At 46.7% G+C, this 26,463-nt stretch overlaps 1 protein-coding gene across 2 annotated transcripts in view; it reads left to right on the top strand.

Moving 5' to 3' along the window:
• HEATR1 (HEAT repeat containing 1) overlaps positions 1-26,463 on the top strand; it is a 1,158,897-nt gene that overhangs the window by 226,753 nt on the left and 905,681 nt on the right. For both annotated transcript variants that reach the window (XM_069607931.1, XM_069607932.1), the window contains exon 13: positions 8,820-8,915. In XM_069607931.1, coding sequence (XP_069464032.1) covers positions 8,820-8,915 — 96 coding nt within the window. The remainder of the gene's footprint in view (positions 1-8,819; positions 8,916-26,463) is intronic.

Genomic DNA, 26,463 nt, shown 5'->3' with positions numbered 1-26,463 from the left:
GTAGATCGTAGAAAACTTTCCTATGGACCTTACCCGACTTTTCGTCCATTAACGCACTCAAAATCAGCCGCCATTTTCTGATAATCCTATCATTTCCCCCCATCGACCTGGCTCACCTGCTTTTGCGGCACTAAATCATATCCCCCGCCCCTGAAACAGACTTTATCAAAACATTCATATTCCCCGCCTCTATCCGTGACGTGACTGTGCTGCGTAGGCAAACGCGCCCAGGCGTCTTCTACGCGACTCCACACAGAACCCGGAAACCAACACAGATCAGCTCACAACACAGCGCGCCACAATTCGGAATATGAAACTGTACTTTTAAATCAAACCGCAAGATTGTAAATTTGGTAAAGTACATTTATTTGACATCAAATGTTTAGAGAATATTCAGCGATTTGCATTTTTCTTTGCTCTCGATCCAAAATAGTTCGTTTTGAGGCACGCGATGTTCCTTTGCTGTACACAGGGTCTTAGATCATCTCACAATACAGCGCCACAATTCGGAATATGAAACTGTGGTTTAAAAGCAAACGGCAAGATTGTACATTTGGCAAAGTACATTTATTGGACATCAAATGTTTAGAGAATATTCAGCGATTTGCATTTTTCTTTGCTCTCGATCCAAAATAGTTCGTCTTGAGGCAAGCGATGTTCGTGTGCAGTACACAGGGTGTTGGTTTACGATAAAATAAGCTCTTCGGTCGCACTGATAATCGCATGGCTGTTCCAACAACGAGGCACTAGGCCACCACAACGGTCTGTATGTTGCATCTAGCCGTTAGTACCGCGTAAGGGCATACTTGTACTTGGCGATCGTCCCATAAAATGGTCAGGGTGGTAACGTTGTTCACGCGGAGAAGCAACTGGCGGTTGTAAAAGCCATCCGCCGGTGTCTGGTACTCGTGACACATACAATAATGAAGGATGTACATGTTTTAAAAACATAAAAAATGAAATTAGTCTCACCATCAGATCTTTATTAAAATTATTCATTTTATATATTAGGTCGGGAAATTATTTCATAGCTAGGACAGTGCAACTGGGTATTATACGTCAAGGGGGGGCTGTAGGATACTGAGACAGTCCCCCAGTGCAGGGGTTGACAGGGAGGCAGTGCAGGTGGAGAGTGGAAGGGCCCAGGACCGAGGTCGCAGACAGTGGACCAGTTGTAGCAGGGGAGAGGGAGAGAGAAAGCAGAAGCAAAGAAGAAGGTTTTGAGGTGCTTCCGTAAAAGGAGATGGTTCTCCTCAAGATAGTGCGCGGTACAAAACAATATGCCACATAGAACGAACAAGTACAACTTAACCCGTCTTTAAAGCTACTGTATAGTAATTAAATTGCGGTATAAACTCATCTAAAGAGTTACTTACATTATATTTGCATTTTCTATTGTGTCTGTGCGTAGGGCAGCCCCGAAATACCACTCCTTCTATGCCGACGTTATTTCTTCTAATGAACGAACATTAAATGGCTTTCGTTTCTGAAATTATATTCATTATCGTTTCTTACGTTATTGCCCCACACCCCCAAAAAGAAGTCTTTCGGGATGGTCCCGGCCTGTCAAGGTCAAATAACAATAGAACCTTATACTGAGTCGTGGGCCATTCCGGCACCCGAGCAAAAAATCAAAGCAGCTGACCTTCACTTTGAACGAGCACACATTCCTAGTTAGCTACATTCAGTGTAAGGCCATCTCACAGGACTTGAAATTTACACTCCATCTTTGCATTTTGTCTGCGTGCATTTGCAGCCCCAGAGAACCATAAATACGGAGACATTCTATATTTTTTGAAAAATGATTTATATTACTGTTTGGTTTAATTTAATGCGCAAATGAACAAGGTTGGATAGACACATTGCATGTACGCTGAGCAATCACTTTTATTTACACAATACATAGCTACACATATTCAATGGGCCTGCAACATGAGGATACTCTATAGAACAGACAATCAAATTACAATCATTTAAACCGTGATGTGTATTTCTCAATGAGCTCTGCTTTAGGTGGACATGGAACAGAGGCAATGTTGGGTGGCAATGCAGTTGTCCCCTGCACAGGTTCGTTCACAACTCCATGTATGTGCCTATCTAGGACATCAACAATAAGTCTCTCAATAAACTCATATTGCATATCCTGAAACATTGGTTTGATCACCCATTGTTTACTTCTTTTAGTGAAGGCCTTATTGTAGCGAAGCGTCCCTAAAGTTCCGGTCGTCCTACTTTGTTGACGGCCAACATTATGGTTATGTGCCAAGACCGCTAGAAGAGTCCGATTTATCATGCCCTCCATGCCAAAATGCAATCGTTTTGGCCTGTACTTTAGGCACATATTGTGGAACACCTCCAAATCTCCTGTGTGGCAGAATTCCGTGAGTCCCCTCAAATCTCTTGTTATAGTTTTATCAAATACAATCTTTTCAATGGCTTTGTGAGTGGGTGATGAAGGAATCAACCACTTCTTCTTCCGTGCCTCCTCTGTGGACAAATGGCCATGTTCACAATTGTGGAAATGTTGGTTTGTGGTCCAGTGGTGAACGTTGCTACAGTGTAGCATTACTGACCATTTATTTTTCCAGTAGAATTTCCAACGACCCTCCACATGTTTTTGAGCTCCACCAAAGATGGTTGCTGATTGACTTGGACCACTGTGAAATACCTTGCTTTTCTTTTTTTTTACCTGCAGCCGACATTTTTTTATTGATTGTTTTTGCAAGATGCCAAACGTCAAATTGGTGATTTATATTTTTGTACTCTTCTCTCATTGTCTTGGCAATTGAAACGTGTCTGTCCGTGGCTATCAGGTCGATCACCATTCCCCGCGATTGTAGTTCTTGCAATGATGCTACAAAGCCAACTTTCTCCATGGCCACTGAGGATGTACTTTGTGACACCTGCACGACCACCAAACTCACAATTTTCTTACTTTCCATGTCCTGAAAGTGGTAGGTGCAGTACTTGGCTGAAAATCCTGGGCTGTCGCACTGTCCATCACCGGCTAGCCTGAACCGTTTGCCCGCGAATGTACTATCAATAGACATTTTTTCCATTCGCCAAGCTTCGCTAATGGCTGGAAATAGATAATCGGTTTGGTATTTGTAGAACTGAGTTTTCGCAATGAAATGGATTCCCACAAACTGAAAGAAAGACTCTAACTTTTTAAAACTTGAACCACTAAAAAGTGCAGCCGCTGCACAAAGTAGATTGCCTGCTGGCAGTTGCCCCAGCATGGGTTGTGCAGACCATGAGAAAGGATGATATTTTGTACAGGTGGCATGTATTTTAAGGTTAGTGCCTCGAATTGCACGAGTCACATTAATCAATGGCTCCCCACATACTTCCCCCACCAACCGAATGCCCACATTTCATCCGAATAATAATATCAATCAAACAACTATCGAATACAATGAATTTGGCCTCTTTCCTTATACTGTCACTCTGCATCCCAGCTGGTTCGGCCTGTAACGTTGAGGACATGTCACTCACATGAAAGGTAGAATCTGATATCGTCTTCCGCTATGTTCAGTGATATTGATGGTGTTTCATTGTCGTCCACTTGATTCTCTTCCATTGCAACATCTGTTCCTTCTCCGGCGATGGGTGAATAAAACAATTTCTTCAACTTTCTCGCGGTCTTAGTTTTTGCGGGTGTGGATTCTGTGAATTGATCTCCGACTGCATCCGAACTACCAGGAGGACATTCACTATCAATGGCTGGTGGTGGTATAGCTCCGTTGTCAATCACTTCATATTCTTCCCATTGGCACGATGCATCTCCAGTCTCAAGTCCCTGCCAAAAGGTTTGACAAGCAACATCTCTCGTTCGCTTCACTGTCTGTGTAGATCTAGTTCGAACACCCACTCGCAACTAGAGGACAGATTGGAAAAGGGATGTTCAGTTTAAACACAACTTACAGTATTGAACTATTAACAGTGAACAACAACATAATATAGTGACCAGGACACTAACCTTCCTTTGCTTTCTTTTCTTTGAAACTTTCTTGCCTCGAACTTCAACATCAGGACGCTGTTGCTCCGACTCGTGTATGCATGTCTCCACTTCCTCTTGCGCTGCAACGACTATATTTTCATGGTAAGCACATCCATCACGCACTGACGCTCCATCGACTCCCTGAAACATAGAACTTTCATTAGTATGTAAAATAATATTGAAAACACAAAATGTACTTGGGGACCAATACCCACGTACATCTCAATAGCAAAACACGAATGAACGCTTTGTGTAGAACATTCAAACGACAATTATTCACGCATTGTTCATCTAGTTAGATGGAACTGTCAAGATCCATACCTCGGGCTCCTCCTAGACTTCCATTGATGATATTATTGAAGATGATGCTTCAGTAACTCCCTGAAACACAGTAATTGCATTAGTATGGTTTTCTATTTTGTTAAAAAGAACATACACTTTGTGCAGGCGTCAACGGCTCATCTAAATAGACCTGCACAAATGATCAGTTGTCTAAAATAAATAATGGATATGTAAATATGATTCGATTTGCTCGATCGTTGGAAGTGTCACCACCCAGAGATCTGCATCAACTACTAGGGGTGATGTTCTTGTAGAAGAAGCTCCGTCATCTCCCTGAAACATAGTACTTGCGTTAATAAAGAAGGAAGTATAGCGGATGTAATCACGTCATATGATTTCGCTTGATCGAACTGTCAGTATCCATACCTCGAAATGCATAAGAACATCAAGGGACGATGTAACTGCGGTGCACACTTCTGCAAGCTGTTGCGCCGACCCGTAACTGCATGCTCCCCCTTCTTCTTGGACTAATGCTCCATCGACTCCCTGAAACATAGGACTTTCATTAGTAATGAACACAATATTGAAAAAAAAAGAAGACACATAGGAGGGCGACGACAGAAGGACAAATCAATGGCTAAAAACGAAAGAAACATTGTGTGTAACAATCACGCTACAAGAATGCAAGATCTGATGATCTCCATCGATGGAACTGTCCGGAAACGTACCTCGAGCATCTGAGTGACATCAACGGTTGTCGTCAATGCGTTGGACTCCTCAGCATCTCCCTGAAAGACAGTACTTGCATTATTTTGGATAACAATAATTATAACTGAAAACAAAGACTAGAGGACGAGTACAAGGGTGTACCATTAGGTAAAATAATCACACGATAAATTAAAACTATTGATTTACATGCCTAAAACAAGTCAGTGGCAGAATAGCTAAGTAAGATTACCCGATAGGCGCTTGAAGTGGCTGATGACTGGAATAACGACACGGATGGAGAATCTTCCGCCTTCATATTGAGTGGATACATAAATGGGGAAATTATTGTTAGCTAATGCTACACACTACCGCAAGGCCGAGAGATAAATACGTAAACTTGACTCACCAGTGGAGGGATGTGGACGAATAGAGTGGGAATAGCGGTTGAGAGCAATTTTCGCTTCGCTCGCGGTGTGTTCTTCTTTATTAGCAATTATGTGGAGTACATGTCTGAGCTAAAGTGCCTGCTGCAGATGCGGTATCGATCACCCCTATTGTCCGCAAAGACTTCTAGGACTCTACTTTCAAGCTCAGACGGTGGATATCCGCAATATCGGACCCATTCTCTTATCTGATCTATTGTTTTAGGGAAAACATGCATTATAGTACCTTCAGATTTATTATGGGTCTTCGAAGGGCAACCGCCAATGGAACAGGCAGGCATTGTGGAAAGTTTCGAAAAGTAAAGATCAACAATTCTCTATGAATACCAATGTGTTAAAAAATTAAATGCCACATAAAAGGTTCAATGCAAGGTTCGTTTTGGTTCTTGGAACTATACACGTTATTCACATGCGGATAAGTATTTGAATAACTTTAAAAAAATAGAAAAATAATTTGACTAAACTCAGAACATGTGACTAGTTCCTTGCATGTACTGTCTTGAACGAAAAGAAATTGGACGCAAAATGATTATGGTACATGGCCTTACCTTGACGAACAAACAGATGCAGGGATCAGAGTAGTTTCTTGTCGTAGAACAGGGAGCAGTTCACAGGTTGTAAACTGACGAGTTTCCTTGAAGTGGTCACTGAAGTTCACAGAGACGAAGAGCAGATAACCAGCACCTTGACGGGTTGACTAGCAAAGCGCAAAGAAGTTCTCATTAGAAATATGAAGTGGGTTATAAAGAATTCGAAACAGGGGTGTGTTTGTGAATGAATGACGTGTATATGTCGTGGCTTTATGCGGTTTGCAGGGGGGCGTCCAGCGTGAGGGGGGATGCTTGGCAGGAGACACGGGGTCTGGAGGTAGACATGGGAACAACAACCCATGCTCTATAGACCACTTTGAAGTGTACATGGTCTTTGGCACCTCTTGGCCTTTATCGCTCCCTGACAGCTCCACTTGCCAGCGCAAGTACCCCGGTGCGAACTGCCTTTGATAGGGCGGGGGGTGGATTGGGGTGGTGGTCGTGCAGACAAGACTCGTTTGCCGCAGGGCCTCACCAAGGAGAGGCCATCTAACTGCATGTAAGAGGCAGGCTGCAGGATCTAGTACATGGAAGGCAGGGGGGTGAGTTTATAAATACCTCACCCTCCCAGGAGAATATATGGGTGCAGTTCACCCTGGAGACCCTGGATGCCTAGGCAGTTAGTCAGCAGCAGGCTGGCCTGTGGTGGCAAGGCGGCACGGGCCAGAGGGGGTCATCTCTGTACCCGGTGCCCAAAAGGATGATTTATTATGATCAACCATATTGATTATTTACCTATAACCATGTTTTGTATCAATAAAATCCAACGGCCTTTTATTGCCAACGCTTGAACAAAGTGGTGTGGTAAGTATTTTTGGCGGAGGAGGCCACGCCGGGAGGCTTGATGCCAACCCGCAAAATAACATATGTATGTCTGCTGCATATGGGTTCAACGGTTATGTGGATTGAAGGTGGGCGGCCAGCGTGAGGGAGGATGCTGGCCGGAGACATGTGGTGTGACAAGACCAGGCACAGGAAGACTATTCAATGGAGACACACTAGATTCATTTAAAAAATCAAAACAACCATTGTTAAAATATATGTTGGGTTTTATTTTAGATCTTAATTTCAATTGAACATAAATAATAAACATTACACATTGTAAAGTTCCGGTTGCAGCACATCCAGGGAAAATCCGCGGTATTGTCCACTGTCGCTGGGGAAATGTTGTCTAATGGCAAGTACCGCACACGCAGGTATTACTCTCCGAACGCGGTGTCCGAGCCTCCCGTGGAGCCACCAAGTGAAGCAACGATAGGCCACCAGCCTGTACCACCTGTGAAAAAGAAAGATGCAAACTGTATTAAAATGACTAAAGTTTCTTATCACTGTCGATTCAGGTAAAAAATGTCATTCTGCTTTGAAAAAAATTCTATCTAGAAAATGCACAATATGGAACCAATTTACATGCATTCGAATGATATGTAGATGTAATTTTATATGTGGGAGACGACCATGAAATAGTAGTGGCATCACTGACATCAAACCAGAGTATACTTACTCGTTACTCGGATTACGCGGACGAACAGTGCCGCGAAGTTCGTGCATAAGCACCATCATCATCCTCAACACGGTCCGTGAGAGGCAGGCTTCCCTGAACTCTGGCAGCTCGGTGATGCATTGCGGACTTGGCTCGCCTTCCGAAATGTAGGCCAAGCACCCGGAAATTTCACGGCAGCAGCAGTTCTCCTCCTCAGTTGGCATTAGCTCGCACCGATTGCACGTGCACCAGGTGGAGACGCCGTCCATGTGACATGGTCCAGGCTCTTCATCCGTTGACTGGTCCTCCCAACTGCCGTCCGAATCCCCATCGTTTTCGCGTGCTTGCCTTTTCAGTAGTTCTTCCTCGGTGTACTCGGGCTCGTACATATACGGCATTATTGTAGCCATTGTGTGGTAAAGAAAGTAAAATAATTTACAGAGATGGTACAGGTGTTCACAAGGCCTAGAAGCGGCAAAGGTAGCTGACCAGAGCACAGAAACGAGTCACAGAATACTCAAAGTAACACAGAGAGAGTAATGGAATCGAAAATCTGCTGCTGTGTGTTGTGAAATGGTGTGTTTATACTTATTGAGGAAAGAGGCGTCCTGCCATTTCCATGGCGACACTTCATTAGCTGAGGCGCAGCGATTGTTGACACGAAACGTGCTTTGGCGTTGGGAAATGGGCGGTACGCGTCTGCTGATGTCAGGCTCAGGGGCGGGGGATTTGATTTAGTGCCGAAAAAGCAGGTGAGCCAGGTCGATGGGGGGAAATGATAGGATTATCAGAAAATGGCGGCTGATTTCGAGTGCGTTAATGGACGAAAAGTCGGGTAAGGTCCATAGGAAAGTTTTCTACGATCTACCGATTTATGCTTAAAAACACATGGCCGAACCGTAGGGACAATAAAAAAAAAAGTCCCGGAACTATCCTTTAAGTCTTACCTCAAGTGGACTTTAAGAAAATAAACCACTTTCCTCAGTCCTCCCACCTAAGTCTAAGCCTTGCTGCTCAGTCACACTTCCAGGGAGAATTTGGTTAGGCTCTTGTCTGAACCTGGTCAGGCCAACTGAGTTGAGTTCCCAGAACGCTACAGCAATAGCGATTCTGAAAACCCTCCAAATACCTGGACAGACTGAGTATTTGGACACAGAAAACAAAGGCAATCGTCAGACTGATGCCAAATCTACCATCCTGATGCTGAACATTATACTTAATTTGTGAACTAGATTTTGTTTTTCAATTGTTCTTGCATAATGTCCATATTCCAAGTTGTCATTTTCATGAAATATTTGTTTTCCACCATCATACAGGAGGGTTTTGACGAGTCCTTTATTCGCGAAGCCATCTTTGCTCGTCTGGCTGACGATAATCTTGACGTTGTGCTGGCAGCCCTAGGAGCATTTCAGGTAAGTTTGAAACGAGTTCAGAAATGAAATGCTGACTATTAGTTACGATGTAGTATTAACCCAGAAGTAAAAGCCCATAGTTAAAGTGAAGCGGGAATATTAAGTGTTATAATTATAATCCATGACAATGGTAAAACTGAATGGCAGTACTAATAATTTTTCTATGCAGCAGTACTACAACCTTTTAGAAAATATTAGCAAGAATACTTTGCAAAACAAATCAGAATTAATTGTTAAAAAGTAGCACTTCCTGCCCCACTTAATAAAACCTTTACAGCCCAGGCTCCGTAAAAGAATGTAAATAATTGTTCAGATTTTACTGCAGGCATTCCTTTTTATAATAATTAAATGTTACTTTCAAAATGAAGTAGATTTGCAGGGCCTAATGCATAATGGTAATTGGTTTAAGGAAATTACAATCTGGTTTGAAAAAATGGAAATGTTTGTTCATATAAATATTGCTGTGCACATTATTATGTATTTACTTTTACTGAATTTATGCCCCGAAAAGGGTCCTTTGTTCTTCTTCATTCTTACCTTAGGTTATTTTTCTAGGGAACTTAGAAGCGACTTGTATGTCATGGTGTTGGGTGAAATCGAGGCATGAAATGTAGGCTAAACTCAATTTGTGCCACGGCTGTCTCTCTGAAGAGGAGTGTGGTGGGAAAGACTAATTTCCTTGAGAAAAAGATTCATGCTGTATATATATCTCCTGGACCTATCATTTCTTTGATTATTAATTTTTTATGTTGACTAATAAAGAGCCAAAACTCCATAAATACTGTTTAAGGCAGTGTCACAAATGCTAGTGTTTTTGTGTGTGAAAGTGTAGAGCCTGAGATTGAACACCCAACCTCCTTTGTTTTGTTAAAATCCATTTCACTATTGGGATCTGGAATCAGGGAAAAAACAGAAGCAATCTTCCTCAGTGCTTGGTCATCAGTCTCATGTAAGCGCAGACATTGCCTTCATACTTCCTTTTTTAAAAAAATGATCTGTGATCATATGGTATTTCTTTATTGCTACCCGTTTTCGTTTCTGTGGAAAAGCCAGGTTGACGGGTGGATCATTTGTGTTTGTGTGTATATTTCTACAGAAAGGAAAACGGTGTTGCATGCTCATTCATGAATTTTCTTTTATTTTACAATTGGTCATGGAGAAAATCCCTCTGGAAAATGAGCACCAGTAAAGGATGCTTTCAATGTAAAGTGTTTACTCCGACAAATTAAGAAATTATACTAGTTAGATTAACATAGATTTTGGTGTGGAGATGCAGTCTCCAATCTGCTTCACAGGTATGCTTTATTCTTCCACCCATGCTTACCCATTCTGGCAGCATGGCAGTTCTGTGTAGTCATATTGTGACTGGTTATCAAAAAGATCAGTTAACCATAGTGTTATTTTTACTATAGTGTGCTGTTAGGGAGAATTCTCAGAAATGTGCTAATTCCGTTCTATTTTAGAGACCCCCAGCACTTTTGCTGGACTTTAGGACTTGTAATTTCTAACCTGGAGTGAGTGAACCCTTTTCCCCCACTCTCTCATGTATTCTGTGATTTGGACTGTTTCTTTTGACTTTGGAGTCTGACAAACTCCATAGGCATCATCTTTATATTGTGACACACACCACCCTCCGTGCAGTGGCACAGAGAAGTCTCTTAGATTGCCCAAAGGTTTAAAGACCTTTCCTTGGTGTAACTACTGATTCTAAGAGCAGTGAGATGAAATTGACTTTACTTAAATTTTTCTTAACTTTGTAGACCCAGCACACACCATCTTAACCATAGGGTGCTGGAGGGGATACTTAATATCACATGTGTCTAGTTTCTCATGTAACATTTATGTTACCCTTTCTACAATTAATGGCTGGTGGCAGTGATTTGCTTTTTCCTACTTTTGTGTGTTTCTACCGCGGGCTGCAGATGAAGCAGCAGTAAAGGACCCAGGGATGCCCATTTTGTCAAAATGGCCCTGGTCTTCTTTTTTTGCCATTTCTTTTTGGAAACGTCCTTATTGATATTTACTCTGCGTGCCAAACCAGGTTTGGTCCCTTTGTTAGTTTTGTCTTTGGCGGGATTCACTGGTGTAGCCGGCCTCTGGCTCCAGCGTGTCAGGCAGTTGCCTGAAACTCCGTGCTTAATCCCCTTGGTTACGGGAATGCACCCAAAGGTGATTGACCGGCTGGCTGTCCTTATAGGACAGCCACTCTGCTGTGTGAGTGACAGCTAGGCTGCAAATGAATGGGAGAAACCTGCATAAAAGGCAAGGCTTTTTGCTCGGGAGGCAGTCGACCACTGGACGAAGGGATCCGAACAGGAACTTGGAAGAGACGCTTGCTGCAACTCCTGGACCGTTGGTTTGCCCGGTGAAGCCCTGCTGCATTGCCGAAGCTCTAAATTCGCCTCGACTAGAGAAGCCCAGCAGCGGACGACTTCTCCCTTTGGGTTGATGGGACCAATCGACTCCAAAGTGAACTTGTCTGGACATCCTCTCAGAGCTGGCTGTACTTTCATTGCTGCTGCAGGAAATTAAGTGCCAGGGAGAGGAACATCGGACTGAGTGCATTGCTTTTAAGTTGGACCCGTGCTCCAGGAAGATCCTCAAGACTCTCTTGAAGCAGGACTGACCAAGCCCGAGCAACCTCAACAGAGTGCTGGACCTCAGATGCAAGGAAAGTCCAGAGTGGTATCCGAGAGACTACAGTGGTTCTATTTGCTATAGACACGAGGAGTCTCAAGAAACAGAGCTCAAATCACAGAAAAACACACAAGAGAGTGGGAAAAAAGGTCTCGCTCTCTCCAGGTTAAAAATTAAAAAGTCCTAGTCTAGCAAAAGTGCTAGGTGTCTCTAAGGTAGAGAGGAATTAGCACATTTCTGAGAATTCTCCCTAACACTCGTCCCCCCCCCCCAGACTAAGGGACAGGAGGATTTAATCTACCCCTGGATGAATCTCCTTACTCCAGTCGGTCATACTTTCTGGAGGTGCCATCAGCATTTTGGTGATTACACCCTGACCTGTGTTCTATGGTCAAATCAAACACCTGAAGGCTGATAGACCATTTTAACAATTTAGGATTTTCCCCCTTCATCTGCGTTAACCATCCCAAGGGTTGGTGGTCTGTTTGAATTACAAAAGTAGAAAGGAACTTCATTGAGAACTATGGGACCATAGCTTCTCCCTTGAATGTGATCTCCTCACCTTAATTCCCCAAGAAGGTCAGCAGGAATGAGGAGTGCACTAAGGCATTTGAAGCACTTAAGAAAGCCCTTTGTCAAGCTTCAGTCTTAAGAGCTCCCGACTACAACCAATCCTTTATTGTACAAACAGATGCTTCCAATACAGGTTTAGGTGCAGTTCCGAGTCAGCTGGATGGGAAAGGCAGGGAACACCATATCTGCTTCATCAGTAGGAAACTGAAGGACCCTGAGACAAGGTGGGCAACCAATCAACATACCCAGGTCCCCCCACTGGCAGGCGGATGCCGGCGGCGGAACAAGGCCAGGATAAAGGCCTTTGCCCCAGTGAGCGCCCCCACCTCGAGGCAGTCGCACAGGTTGAGAGGGCAGGAGCCCTTCTCCCTTGTGTGCCCCAGCGGACATCCCTCGACCCCAGCGAGACCTCAGCCACGACGACTGCAGCCTCTACACTGTTTAACCTGGAAACACTCCTGCAGCCTTAACAGCCCGTGCCCCTGAGCAGATTCGACCTGCACTGCACACCTTTCAGGTACCTGCAAGCACCCGATCTCCCCAGATGGAAGACTGTGTTGCTGCCTGACCTTCCAAAATGGCCGGCGCAACGCGGCATGAGAGCGAGGCTCTCGGTTGCTAAGCAACCACAATCAACATATCCAGGTCCGCCCCACCGGCAGGCGGAACAAGGCCAGGATAAAGGCCATCGCCCCCTGTTTGCCCCTGTTCGCTCCTGTACGCTAGCTGACTACAGTATACCAGTGAAATGGCCCACCCCAGCTTACTTCTCATGGCTGATCCTGAGCACCAATACGAAGGTGAGCGCCAACGTGTATTTCAGCCATCCCCTTACTCCAGGCGTAAGCGCTTACTATCGCGCTGCTACTCGAGGTTGCAACCCAGCATCCCCGCCTCCTTGTCTTACCGCAACGGCCATATGGGCACCAGGCCCGCCACCAGTCATGCGCCAATTAAAGCCCCACTCCTGCTGAGCATTACCTCGGAAATCGCCCCCACGTCAGTAAGCCAATCCTATGACCTATCTACTCCTGCCCACTATGCATTGCAACCCGATATGACTATAGGAAATGTTTTTACTGCCACATCCTACCTCAATGTTGATAATTGTACCACTGCCAGCAAACCTAGTACTGCTGTAGGCACTGTTGATACCGCCGCATCCTACCTCAATGTTGATAATTGTACCACTACCAGCAAACCTAGTACTGTTGTAGGCACTGTTGATACCGCCGCATTCTATCTCAATGTTGATAATTGTACCACTGCCAGTAAACCTAGCCATCTTAAATGCTCACTCATTAATGCGAGCTCCATCAATGCTCATGCCCTAGACATCCTCGACCTCATATCTACACTAGACCTTGACATTCTTATGATAACTGAATCCTGGCTTCATGAAGCCTCAGGCCCTGCACTATCTCTAGCCCTACCACCAGGATACACCATCATCAGGCAAAATCGCACCACCCTAGGCGGTGGAGTAGCCATTATAGCCAAAAATACCCTTGCAATCAGAAAGATAGACGAAGGTAACATCGAAAACAGTGACTACCTGCTTACCAAAATCAAAATATCAGACCATTGCACCTAGTCTACTGACCACCTGGTCCCATAGTTGATTTCCAGACCACTCTCACTGACCTCCTCTCCGATAACCTGAAACACACCACCAAAGCCATACTACTAGGAGACCTCAACCTAGGTCTCTATGATGCCAACAATCATTCAGCCAAAGCACTTAACACAGCACTCGAAACTCTCGGCTTTACAAACACCATCACCACACCCACGCACATACAAGGTCGCTCCCTAGACTGGATAGCTCAGCACAACTGTCCTATCTCCATTACCGCCAACACACCCATCCCATGGTCAGACCACCATGCCATCCACTTTAACATCCCCACTACCAGGAATAACAAAACACATGAGCCACCTCTGCCCAACGCACTCACCAGAAGCACCAGGTAGCTCACCAAGGACAACCTTATCCCATTCCTAGCCGGACCGGCATTCAGACCCCCCTTTCTCAGCTGATCCCGAGGTCCTAGCCAGATCCTACAATACAGCCATTAAGGCAGCTGTCGAAGCCATTGCACCACTTAAACCACGCAAGGCTAAACCCACAAGCCACACCAATGCTTGGTTTACCCCAGACCTCCTCGTACTCCGCTCAGAGAAGCGGGCAGCATTGATCCTCTGGCAAACCATGCGCACAGAGGAAGCAAAACTCAACTTCAAATTCAAAACAAAAGAGTATAAAAAAGCTATAATCAGGACCAAAGCCATTTCCTTCGAAGCTAGAATTCTAGAGGCACAATCTAATACTAAAGACATTTTCTCGATCTTCTGGAGACCTAGAGACCCCCACACCAACACCACAGAACTTCTCCAAAGACAAAACCTCGTGCAATGAAATCCAATTAGCTATGAACGGTAAGCTCAATACCCTCCAAGCTAAAATTCAAACAACTAGGCAAACACTCAACATCCCGACCTCCAACATCATACCGCCACCCTCACCTACAGCACCAAACTCCTTCTCCTTTAAGGAAATCACAGAATCAGATCTAATCAGCATTATGAAAACCATCAAACCATCTAACTGCAACCGAGACATATGCCCAGCCACACTCTCGCCCCCTTCCTCAAAGCCTTTGTAAACGCCTCCTTTGCCACAAACAAAGTCCCACCATGTCTGAAGGAAGCCTGGGTCCGCCCTCTCATAAAGAAACCTTCCCTCGAACCAAGCATACCTAACCACTACCGACCCATCACCACGGTCCCTTTCCACCTTTAGAATATTGGACAAGGCGGCATACATACAAGTACAACAATTCATTGAGGAAAATAGACTTCTTGGACTACGCCAATCAGGTTTCCGCCCAGGTCACGGGACTGAGTCGGCGTTACTTGACCTAAAAAACCAATTGGACGACGCAAGGGACAAAGGGAAACCTGCTCTCCTCCTCCTCTTAAAAGCCTAAGACCTGTCGACCACCAAGTCCTATGCCACCAACCTCTCCACTACAGCCAACTTCTCCAATAATGCCACAGCATGGATCGCCTCATTCCTACAAGGGAGGACCATGCAAGTCTTCTCAGACCTGGCATCAGCCTCACCCACTATTATCCTATGCGGTGTTCCGCAAGGGTCATGCATCTCGCCCACCCTCTACAACATTTTCACTCGACCCCTATTCCTCATCCTCGACTCTCTGGGTATCTCATACACAAATTACGCTGACGATGCCCAGATCCTCATCACCCTAACAGGAGACTATGACACTGACTCAAAGACTCTGAACTACATCTACAACACCATTCAAGCCTGGATGGCAGCCAACGGCTTATGCCTTAACTCAGACAAAACTGAATTTCTCATAGTGGGCTCTAAAGAGACACTCAAGAACCTTGACTCCCAATTCACTCATTTCACCATTGACCGCATAAAAATGCCAGTTGCAAACGCACTAAAGACACTGGGTGTCTATTTAGACTCAAATCTAACAATGACCAGACAAGTTAACGCCATTGCCTCAACAGCAGCCTATCATGCCAAACTGCTGACAGTAGCCAGACCCTTTCTATCAAAGGATAATTGCATCACAATTGCCAGAGCCATACCAGGGTCAAGACTTGACTATTGTAATGCTCTCTTCCTGGGCACTTCCTCTAAGAACTTATCTAAACTTCAAACGATACAAAACAGCGCTCTTAGAGCAGCCACGGGAATACCCAAGAAAGAGCACATCACGGAGGCCAGAAAACAGGCACATTGGCTCCCAGTAAGAGAGAGAATTTTATTCAAGGCACTTGCCATCACACACCAATGCATCCATCTCAGCACCCCACTCTATTTCTCTGATAGGATGCACCCCACTAGATCCACCAGGCCTACCAAAACTCCATACACAAACCTGCTCACTACCCCTAGAGTCAAGAGAGCCAGAGCAGGTGGGGCAAGCTTCCCATACCTAGCTGCACTACATTGGAATGCCTTAACCCCACCGCTGCGAGCTGAAGTCTCTCACCTAGCATTTCGCAAAGCGCTTAAAACCATACTCTTCAACTAAACCTTACCCATGACTGCTTACGCTCTATGTACCCGCTATTGCACGATCTGTAACCTGTCTACATTACATGTATGTAACCTTTATGAAACAAAGTATGCCACAAGTAACAGTGCGATAATGCCTTTGGGCTGTATGTGCGCTATACAAATGTAAAAATAAATAAATATAGTAACCCGTGAGACCTAAAAATGCTCTTGCTTGGGTTTGAGTAGTAGGGGTGGCCCAGTCTTGTACAGCTTGTACTTTGCTAGGCAATGGCCTTATTTTACCTCCTTCTAAAACATATCCCAAGCGGTCAATTTGTTCTTTCCAAGTAGGGCTGATCACTGCAATGTCATCCAAGTATGCCATGCAGAAGTTCTCCATTCCATTCAGAACATGATTTTCAAATGGATTGTGTCCTTTTTTTCCACTCTTTCGTGTATTTTGATGTTTGTTTTACCCTTGTGTTCTTCGATTATGGAGTTTCAAGATAACTCCATAGGCATCTTTTCATGTGTGTTACACAGCACCCTCAGTGCAGTAATACAGGGTTGTCTTTTTAGACTTCCCCAAGGTTTAAATTCCTTCTCTGGGATAAAGTACTGTTTCCCAGCGAATGTAAAGTGAAATTGACTAGTAAAGTCTTTTTAAATTCCTAGACCCATCACACACTATCTTCCTATAGAGTGCTGGAGGGGTTACCTAGTATCCCCTGTGCCTAGAAACTCATGTAGCAGTCAAATGCTACCGTTTCCTAAATAAATGGCTGGTGGCAGTGTTTTTACAACAAACTACCCTGATTTTTCCCGACCGCGAACTCCGGTAGCTAAAAATCGTGGGAGCCATGTTTTTCAAGATGGCACCTTAAGCCCCTTTGTTTAAACGGGTCCCAGTCTTCTTTTTTCACGATTTCTTTTTGGAAAGGTCCTTCTAGAGTTGGTCTCTGCGTGCCAAACTTGGTTTGGTCCCTTTGTTTCCATGCCTTTCGCAGGCTTCAGGACTGAAGACCTTCTAAGGCGCCCGAGTGTCTGGGGTGGGCAGGAAGTGAGGGAGGTACCCGAAACTCCCTGTTCTTAGTCTCCTAGGAGACCCAAATGCACGCTGGTGTGATTGGCTGGCTGACTGTCCGTCAAGGCAGCCACCCTGCTGGGTGAGTGGCAGGTAGGCTGGAATGAATGGGAGGAAACTGGATAAAACGCAAGTCTCTTGGACTGGAAAGCAGAGTCAACCACTGGAACGAAAGAACTCAAGACTAGCTGGAAGAGGACGGCTGCTGCAACTCCTGGACCGTTGGTTTGCCCGGTGAAGCCCTGCTGCAGGTCCGAATCGCCAAAGCTCATTTCGACAGAGAAGCCCCTTCAAGGACGACTTCTTCCTCTGAGTTGGTGGGACCAATCAACTCGTAAGCCACCTAAATACCATTCTCGGAGCTGGTTAGGATTAACCAGGGGGAAGGACACCAGCTTGTGTGCTTGACGACAGCTAATCGAACCGAATATCTTCCATTTTGCTAGCTTGTTTGACCCGTCCCCGTGCAGTGCAGGAGCCCCCTGGCGTCCTACCTCTTGTCCCCACGACTAAGGCTCAAATACAGGGAGATCTGCAGGGACTGCCAGGAACCAACGTCTTCAGCTGCATCTTTTTCTTCATATTAAGGTACTGTGCCAACCCGATTGAGAGAACTTGCATCTTGCAGTGAAAGTTCATGAAACTTTCCCCACTTGCAGGCCTAATCATCTTGTGACCCATCATATGATTCTTTTTTGTACAAACTACTTTTGAGAACATTGGCAAAGACTTTACTGTTTACTACAAGAACTGCTCTTTCCTATCCAAGACACAAGTCCATTGACTTTGGCCTAGGCCTCTTTAACTGAATCGAGCCTTCTAGTGAACTGAAACTATTTGCACTGCCTAAGAAAGTATTTGTGATCTATTCTGTTAACTTATGCCTTTTTACTTCCATTTAAAGTAACTGAAATGCTATTTTGCTCCTAATTCAGGGAAGCCTAATTTACTCAAACGTATTGGTTTGGTACTGAAGTGTATTTGGGTATAATAGTAAGTTGCCTCCTTCTAGTGAATGTTTTCTGAATGACTGTGTAATAAATTAAGTGTTTTACCAAGACACCTTGAGTGAAAGTGTCTACTTGAACCACTGTGATTGTAAGACCTCGGTGTAACATCCTTGTACTGCTCACATTCCCTCTTGAGATAAGCCTGGCTGCTCAGCTCGCTACCACAAAACTGTGTAGTACAGACTTCTGCCAAAGGTTGGTTTTGCTTACACCAGTAGTCCAAATTGTATGTTGTCCCAGAGAACTGCTTTTGCCTAACAGAAGGCCTCCGTCGAGGGCGATATCACCAGATGTTATAAATAGGATGCACTGCGCCCGTAGCCTCAGTTCTGTTTTTTCCACAAATGTGTTTGCTTCGAGAACTCGGCACACCTTGTGTATTCCTCGTGAATATGTCTTCCAATGGATTGTGTCCTCCAATGTATTCCACATCTTTGACATATAATGTCCACAGCTGTGTACTTTGGAAACTTTTTTGGCAGAGGGCGTCCTGCATCGATGGCGTCTGGTCGATGTCCCTCGAAGGCCTCTGTCGAGGGCGATGTCACCGGATGTTATAAATAGGACGGACGGCACCCGTAGCCTCAGTTCTGTTTTTTCAGCAAACTTGTTTGCTTTAGAGACTCGGCGCGCCTCGCGTATTCCTCGTGAATATATCTTCTTCTCCGACTCTGCGGCCTAGCTTCAAGACTTGCCGGGACTGCATCGCATTTGTTTGTGGTGCCTGGGCGAGAGTTATGACACAGTCGCTGACTGCTAAGGCCTTGCGGGAGCGTAAGGGAAAGCTTCAGGTAGTTGGGGGTTCTAAACCCAGTAAGTCCCGTAAAACGTCTCAGGGGATGTCCACCGATGATTCGAGGGGCGACTCTCACGTCGGAAGGTGTCCCGGGGATCTCGTTCCCACCATTCGTCCTCCTCGTCTCGGCATTCCAGGAAGCGCCTTCACCGGTTGCCTTCCCTGTCCTCCTCGGAGGATGGAGCCGCAAGGAAAGCGGCATGTCCAAGTAAGTCCTCGACTCTGGTGGAGTGGTCTGCCTTCGGGGTGCAGATGCTGGTGATTTTCCAATCCCAGGGCACAGTTTCGTCCGCGCCTTCGGAAGAAGCTGGCAAGGAACGTTCTTGATCAGTGGCTTGCACGCCTTCAGGCTCGGGTCCTCAACACGACTCGTCAAGAACCTTTTAGGTCCCTTTTGGACAAGGCTCAGGATGGTCGCAAGAGACGTGCTTCCACGTCTCGGTCCTCGTCCCCAGCGAGACCGCAGAAACCTGGTAAGGGCTCGAGGTCGGCGTCGACTCCGTCGGCGCCGTGTCCGTCGGATACCGACGTCAAAGCTTTGCCTTTGTACCAGCCCTCTGCGCTGTTGTCGACGCTGAAGCCGTCAGCGCTCTCGACGCCTTCGGGGGCTTTTGGCCGGAATTTACCACTGGAGATAACTGCTACTGTGGATCTGTCAAGGAAGGCTACTTCCAAGTCTGTGAGGCTTCTTAAGGACTCCAGACCCTCGGCTGTCTTGAGACAGGACTTTTACCTCCCTCTGGATGACCTCTACGAGGAGGAGAGGTCACATTTAGATTTTGAGCCTGATGAGGTTCCTGTCTTTTCAGGCAATAGTTAATTGGAAGAGTTAAGGCAATCTCTTCATGATGCCAGTGGCTTAGACACTTCTCCTGAGGTAGGATTTGGCAGGCCTGAGCCTGGGGATCATGCTGAGTCGTCCTACAGGAGACTGATGGCTAGTGTCACGGAATATCTTGGTTGGTCCACTCCTCCTGAGGCTTTTGTTCAGGAAGACTTGACTGATATTTTGGATCAAGGTCCGTCCTCTGACCCGGTGTTAACTTTTCACTTGACCTTACAGAAAAGGGTGGTGGCTGCTTGGCAGACCCCAGAATCGCTTTGGCAGTTAACAAATAGTTAACTAAGAAATACTGCCCTCCTGGTAGCGACCCCAGCTACCTTTCATCTCACCCCACTCCCTTGAGTTTGGTGGTTCAAGTGGCTACGGCCACCTCGAGGCAGCCAGCGTACCCTACCATCATCCGTCCGGATAGGGACGACAAACGCTTCGACGGTTGGGCACACAAGGTGTTTTCTGCGGGGAGTATGGCGCTGAAATCGGGCAACTCCACTTGTGCCGTAGCAAGATTTTCACACACTGTGGAATTGTGTTTCTCTGGCGGCTGAGCATATTCCCGAGGGGGAAGAAAGGGATGGGTTCCCGGCTCTCGTGCAAGATGGCAAGGATGCCATGTGTGAATCCCTTCAGTCGGGTTTGGACACGGCCGACAGTGTTAGTCGGTCCATGGCTGGGAGCACCGTTATACGCAGATTTGCGTGGTTGCGGAAGTCTGGTTTTGCCCCGGATGTGCAATCCTGTCTTTTGACCATGCCCTTTGATGGCACGCATTTGTTTGGCAGCAAGGCTGACGAGAGCCTTGAGAGGTTAATGACCTCAAAAGCTGCAGCGAAATCTTTAAGCGCAGCTGTGCGTCAACCTCTGCCTTTTCGTCCTAGGGGACAGCAGTGGAGGGGAGGTTCTTTTTGTTGCTACTCCTCCTTTGGTAGAACGAGAGGAGCCGCCAGTCATAGGGGTCAGCGTAAAAGTACCCGTGGTGGTCGGGGAAATAGAGGTGCAAAGGCCGCTCAGGCAGCTGCCTCTTTACCTTCAGGCGCTGGCGCAGCCGCTTCAAAACAATCAGGAGGCCATGTCACATGGTTCGCCGGTTGGGCGAAGACTGTCTCAGCATCTCTAAGAATGGCGAGCTATTACTTTGGATGCGTGGGCTCTGGATACCATAGCCCATGGCTACTGCCTTCCCTTCCTGAAGCTGCTCATGACAATCCACCGGGGAATATCTTTGAAGCTTCCAGATCTGCTCCTTGTGCAGGAAATCTTGACCCTGCTAGAGAAAGGCGCTATAGGAGTGGTGCCTGTAGCGGAGAGGAACAAGGGATGGTATTCCCCTTATTTTTTGAGTCCAAAGAAAGACTGGGGATTGAGACCCATCCTGGACTTGCGTTGGTTGAACAAACTTCTCAGGAAGGACAAGTTCAAGATGGTCAGTCCTTTCACAAGTCCTCCAGGCCTTTCAACTTGAGGATTGGTTGGTGTCTCTGGACCTACAGGATGCTTACTTTCTTGTGCCGATTCATCCCAAGCACAGAAAGTACCTGAGGTTTGCGGCTAGCGCACTTTCAGTTTCGGGTCCTGTCATTCGGATTGACCTCCGCCCGAGGGTCTTCACCAAGCTAATGGTGGTGTTGGCAGTGGTATCTCGGGCGAGGGGGGGATTCACGTCTACCCCTACCTGGACGACTGGCTGATCCGTGCTAATTCTCCCGAGCAAGCATTGGATCACCTTGGTCTCACCTGCCGCTCCCTCCACAGGCTGGGCTTCTCCCTCAATTTCAAGAAGTCGCATTTGACACATTCCCAACAGCTCCAGTACATCAGGGCTGTGTTGGACACGTCCTTGGGGAAGTGTTCGCCTCCCAAGGTAAGGGCTCATCACATTGTGGACAAGTTTCAACATGCCCAGAGTCTCCCGGCTTTCGAATTCTTAAGGTTGATCGGCCTCATGGCATCCTGCATTTTTCTGGTGCCAGAGGCCAGCCTGCGGATGAGATCCCTGCAATGGGTCCTCAAGATGCAGTGGTCGCAGTTTTCAGGCAAGATGTCGGATCCCGTTCAGATTCCACTCTCGGTCTCCCAGGATCTTTTGTGGTGGGCCAACGAGGGGAACCTGATGTAGGGGGGAGAGGGGGTTTTGGCAACCATGGCCGGAGGTGACTGTAGTGACGGACGCTTCCCTCACAGGATGGGGAGCTCATGCCGAAGACTTTGACCACCAATGGTTATTGGTCTCCTTCGGAGTCCAAACGCCACCTCAACCTGTTAGAGCTGAGGTCCATCAGGCTGGCCCTGAAGGCTTTTCTGCCATCTGTGCGGTGGAAGAGTGTCCTGATCATTATCAACACAGTGGCAATGCATTACCGTAGTGCAGAGAGGCAATGCAGCTCTGGTTCTGGTCAATCCAGCAGGGAATTTCACTCTTGGCAGTTCATCTGGCCGGAGAGGACAATGCGGCGACGGATGCTCTGACCAGGCAGAGCACGATCTCTCACGAGTGGTAGTTGGCTCAGGAAGTCCTTCTGGAGATCTTTGCCCTTTGGGGTACCCCACAAGTGGATCTCTTTACCACCAGTGCCAGTGCCAACCAGAAGTGCGAGACATTCTGCTTAAGGGAATTTACTCCGAGAGGAGCCTTGGGGGACTAAATCGTAGTGGATTGGTCATTTCCCACTGCTGTACGCATTTCCTCCAGTCCCCATCATTCCTCAACTGTTAAGGAGGTTACAGAGGTTCGGATCCTACATGATCCTCATTGCTCTGCATTGGGCCAAGAGAGCGTGGTACCCAGACCTTCTAGACATGTCCATCTGCCCTCCACGCCGTCTGCCCTACCGAGAGGATCTGCGCACGCGTGACGGGGGCAGGGGGGAGGTGAGGTTCTCCATCCAGAGGTCAGGACTGGCAAACTTCACGCTTGATATCTGAAAGGTTGAGATATAAGGATTGGGACCTCCCGGATGACGTGATGGAGGTGTTGCTTTTGGCCAGGCGGCCAGCAACCAAATCCCTGTATTGTTGGCGTAAGTTTTGCGACTGGTGCAGATCGCACAATGTCGATCCTTTTCAGTGTTCCATTCCCTTGGTTCTGTCTTTCTTTCTTTCTTTGGCCCACTGTCATGATGCCTACCCCCGGGCATCAGGACCAAGCCCATCAGCTCCGGGAGCAGGCATCCAGATACTTATTAAAACCCCAACAGCCCTGGCTGGGGGCTGTTTGGGTTCAGTCTAGGCGCCAGGCTCATAGACTTTACTTACCTGATGCAGACCATGCTGCTAGTTGAGTCCAAGCCACCGTGAGGCCTGGATGGGACTATTTTATTACAGGGACTATTTTTTACTCGGGCGTGGTTCTAGGGAACTTCTTACCTGGAACTACTTTGGAGGCTATTTAAACCCCGCCAGAACAGCAGCACACACTTCGCATTATTCTGCAGCCAGCAGCGTAACGCTCACCGTTCCTGCAGTCTGCATCCAGTCTTCTGCCATGCCCGCCTCGAATCTGGAGCTCCTAAAACAGAGGAAAGAAAAGGACAAGGTTAGAAAACGAACTATTTTCGAATTCCTCACCTGATTCCGGATCCATCTCGCCTCCGGACCTGGAAAGAAGATAATTTCTGTACGCGTCGCATCTCCAGCTGCAGCACCGCGCCATACTCACCAGTCCTCGCAGCATCTTTTGATTCGGCGCTGCCTCCATCATTTCTTCACTGAACTCCGGCACCTGGGGGACAAAAGAAAACAACAAGGTGAGCCGAGAAAACCAACAAATATAACTCTTATCACCATAGACTTACCTGATTTACCACCGGAGGCATTCTATAACTCTCCACGTCTTCATGTGCCGCACCTGCAAAGAGAGAGAAAACAACACGTTAAACACGTGCAACATTTACCGGACAGCGTCGGGTAATACAGACTCTTACCTGAGTGCCACCAGCTGCCACGAGAGCATCTTCTCACAATCTCAGCTGCAAGACAAGGAAGGAAGGTGGGACAAGAGTGAAACATCGGACATATTGAACTCTATGAACTTGATACTTACTGGACCTTGCCAGGAACCTCAGAGTCAATACTCTCCGGAACTCTCCCACGCCTTCAAACCAGTGAAGTAATTGGCATCAAGGCGCCCCTGCAATCCATGCAAGATGGAGAGCTCATCTTTCAAGAATATAAGGTGAGATTGCTGAGAGGGCACTTCAGAGGTGATTAGTTGGGAGGACTGTGGGGGGTGCCATCACTTGAATCCACGGGTGGCTAAATCCATCTCTCCACTTGCAGGAGAATACTTCTACGGGTCAAGCAGACAAGATTAGGAGGGCCAGTCCAGTCAGTCATCTCTGCACTACGCATCACGTTGGTGGAGACCGCAGCTGCCCGGATCCGACCGACGCCCCTGTGGGAGCCAGGTGAGCGTAACACCCACAGGGGATTTCAAGTGGGTACCATTTAAGGTTACCTGGCGGCGCTGTCTATCCTCAAGCGCTCGTCTGAAGAATGTTCTTATTTTAAGATTCCTTTGATTTCCCAAATTCTAAAAGGGCTCAGTAATGTATTCCCGCCATCCCCGTTTCAGGTGCCGGTTTGGGATCTGAATTTGGTTTTGAAATTCCTGATGGGTGCTCCATTTGAACCATTGCACTCTTGTCCTTTGAGACTGTTATCTTTAAAGACGGTTTTCTTGGTTGTGGTTACATCCGCTCGCAGAGTGAGTGAATTGCAGGCACTTTCATCTAAGCCACCCTTTACTGTGTTCCACAAGGTTAGGATTTTACTGAAGGTACGCCCGTCCTTCCTACCTAAGGTAGTTTCATCTGAGCCAGAAAGTGGTGCTTCCTGCTTTCTATCCTCCTCATCCTGGTAAGGAAGAGGAGCGGCTCCATAGGTTGGACCCTAGGAGAGCTTTGAGCTTTTATATTTCTAGGCTGTTCAGGGTCAGAGTGGACGATCAACTCTTTGTGGGGTATGCTGGACACCGATTGGGCCAGGCTGTTACCAAACAGACCTTGTCCAGGTGGATTATCCTCCCCATTACTGAATGTTAGATTGGCGGGCAAGGAGCCTCCTGAAGGGTTGTGAGCTCATTCCACTAGGGGAGTGGCTACTTCCACAGCCCTACAGTGGGGAGTTCCTATTAGGAATATTTGTGACGCAGCGACATGGGCTTCTATCCACACCTTTGTCAAACATTACTCCCTGGATGCGCTCTATGGTCAAGATATGGCCTTTGGTAAAGCGGTTCTTTATTCTGCCATCTGATTGGGTATTCTGAATTCTTTTTCCCTCCTCCATTTTCTGGTACTGCTTTGGAAATCTATCAAAGATGTGGAATATGTTGGAGGACACAGTCCATTCGAAGAACAAGTTACTTACCAAATGGTAACATTCTTTCGACTGGATGTTCCTCCAACGTATTCCGCATCGCCCTCCCAGCCTGCCCCTCTGGAGAATTTCCTATGCTATTGCTGCTTACGTTAGTTACCTCAAGGCTATGTGCAGTCAAGCAGGCATTGTGTACGAGCACGTCGCACGTTATGGAGGAAAAAACACTAGCGCCATGCAACGTATTTATAACATCTGGTGACATTGCGCTCGACGGAGGCCTTCGAGGGACATCACCCGGCACCATAGGTACAGGACGCCCCCTGCCGAATAATTTCCGAAGTAACACAGCTGTGGATATTACATGTCAAAGATGTGGAATACATTGGACGAACGTCCAATTGAAAGAACGTTGCCAGTTGGTAAGTAACTTGTTCTACCATCCTTTTGGAATGTAGCAGGTGCATTCTTTAGTCCAAAGGCATAACCTTAAACTGGTAGAGGCCTCCTGGGGTTGAAAATGTAGTTTTCTCCTTGGCATGGTCTGTCAGAGCTATTTGTCAATAGCCTGAGGTTAGGTCAAATGTACTGAGGAACTTGGCTGAACCATGTTTATCCACCAGCTCATCTGTCCTAGGTAAAGGATGGGCATCAGTCGTGGTGACTGCATTCAGAGCTATATAGTCCACACTGAATCTCAACTCCTTGGTTCCTGCCTTTGGCACTAGCACAACTGGACTAGCCCATGGACTTGTAGATGACTCTATTACCCCAAGATCAATCATTGTCTTGACCTATTCCTTTATGTGGGTTCTTACATAGTCTGACATTCTGTATCCCCTGGTCTTAACAGGGAAGACAGTCACCAGTGAGTATATCATGCTGGCCCCAAGGGGTCAAGTCTGGTGTCCGTGAAAACAGTGAGGCAAACTGATTCAACAGAATGTTGCACTCCTACTGTTGCAGAGTCAGAGCAGAAGAGAGATTAACTCCTATCTTTCCATCTAAAGGTTGTCCCCGGAGGAGGTCAGGTAGAGGTTCACTCTCCTCCTCCTCTTGATCAGAGGCTAGAAGCAAAGCTCCCAGTTCTCGTCTAGATACATAAGCCTTTAGGTGGTTGGTGTGAAGACCATGGGGGCCTCCTTAGGATTGCCTAAGTCCACTAAATATTTGACCCCTCCAAGTTTGCCCACAACCTTGAAGGTTCCTATCCATTTGTCCTGCAAGGCCCTCTGCCTTGTAGGTA

This window comes from Ambystoma mexicanum, chromosome 4q, assembly GCF_040938575.1.
Source record: "Ambystoma mexicanum isolate Mex_15411 chromosome 4q, UKY_AmexF1_1, whole genome shotgun sequence".
NCBI lineage: Eukaryota > Metazoa > Chordata > Amphibia > Caudata > Ambystomatidae > Ambystoma > Ambystoma mexicanum.
Note: the sequence above shows the minus strand (reverse complement) of the source record. Positions and strands in the feature narration are given on the sequence as shown.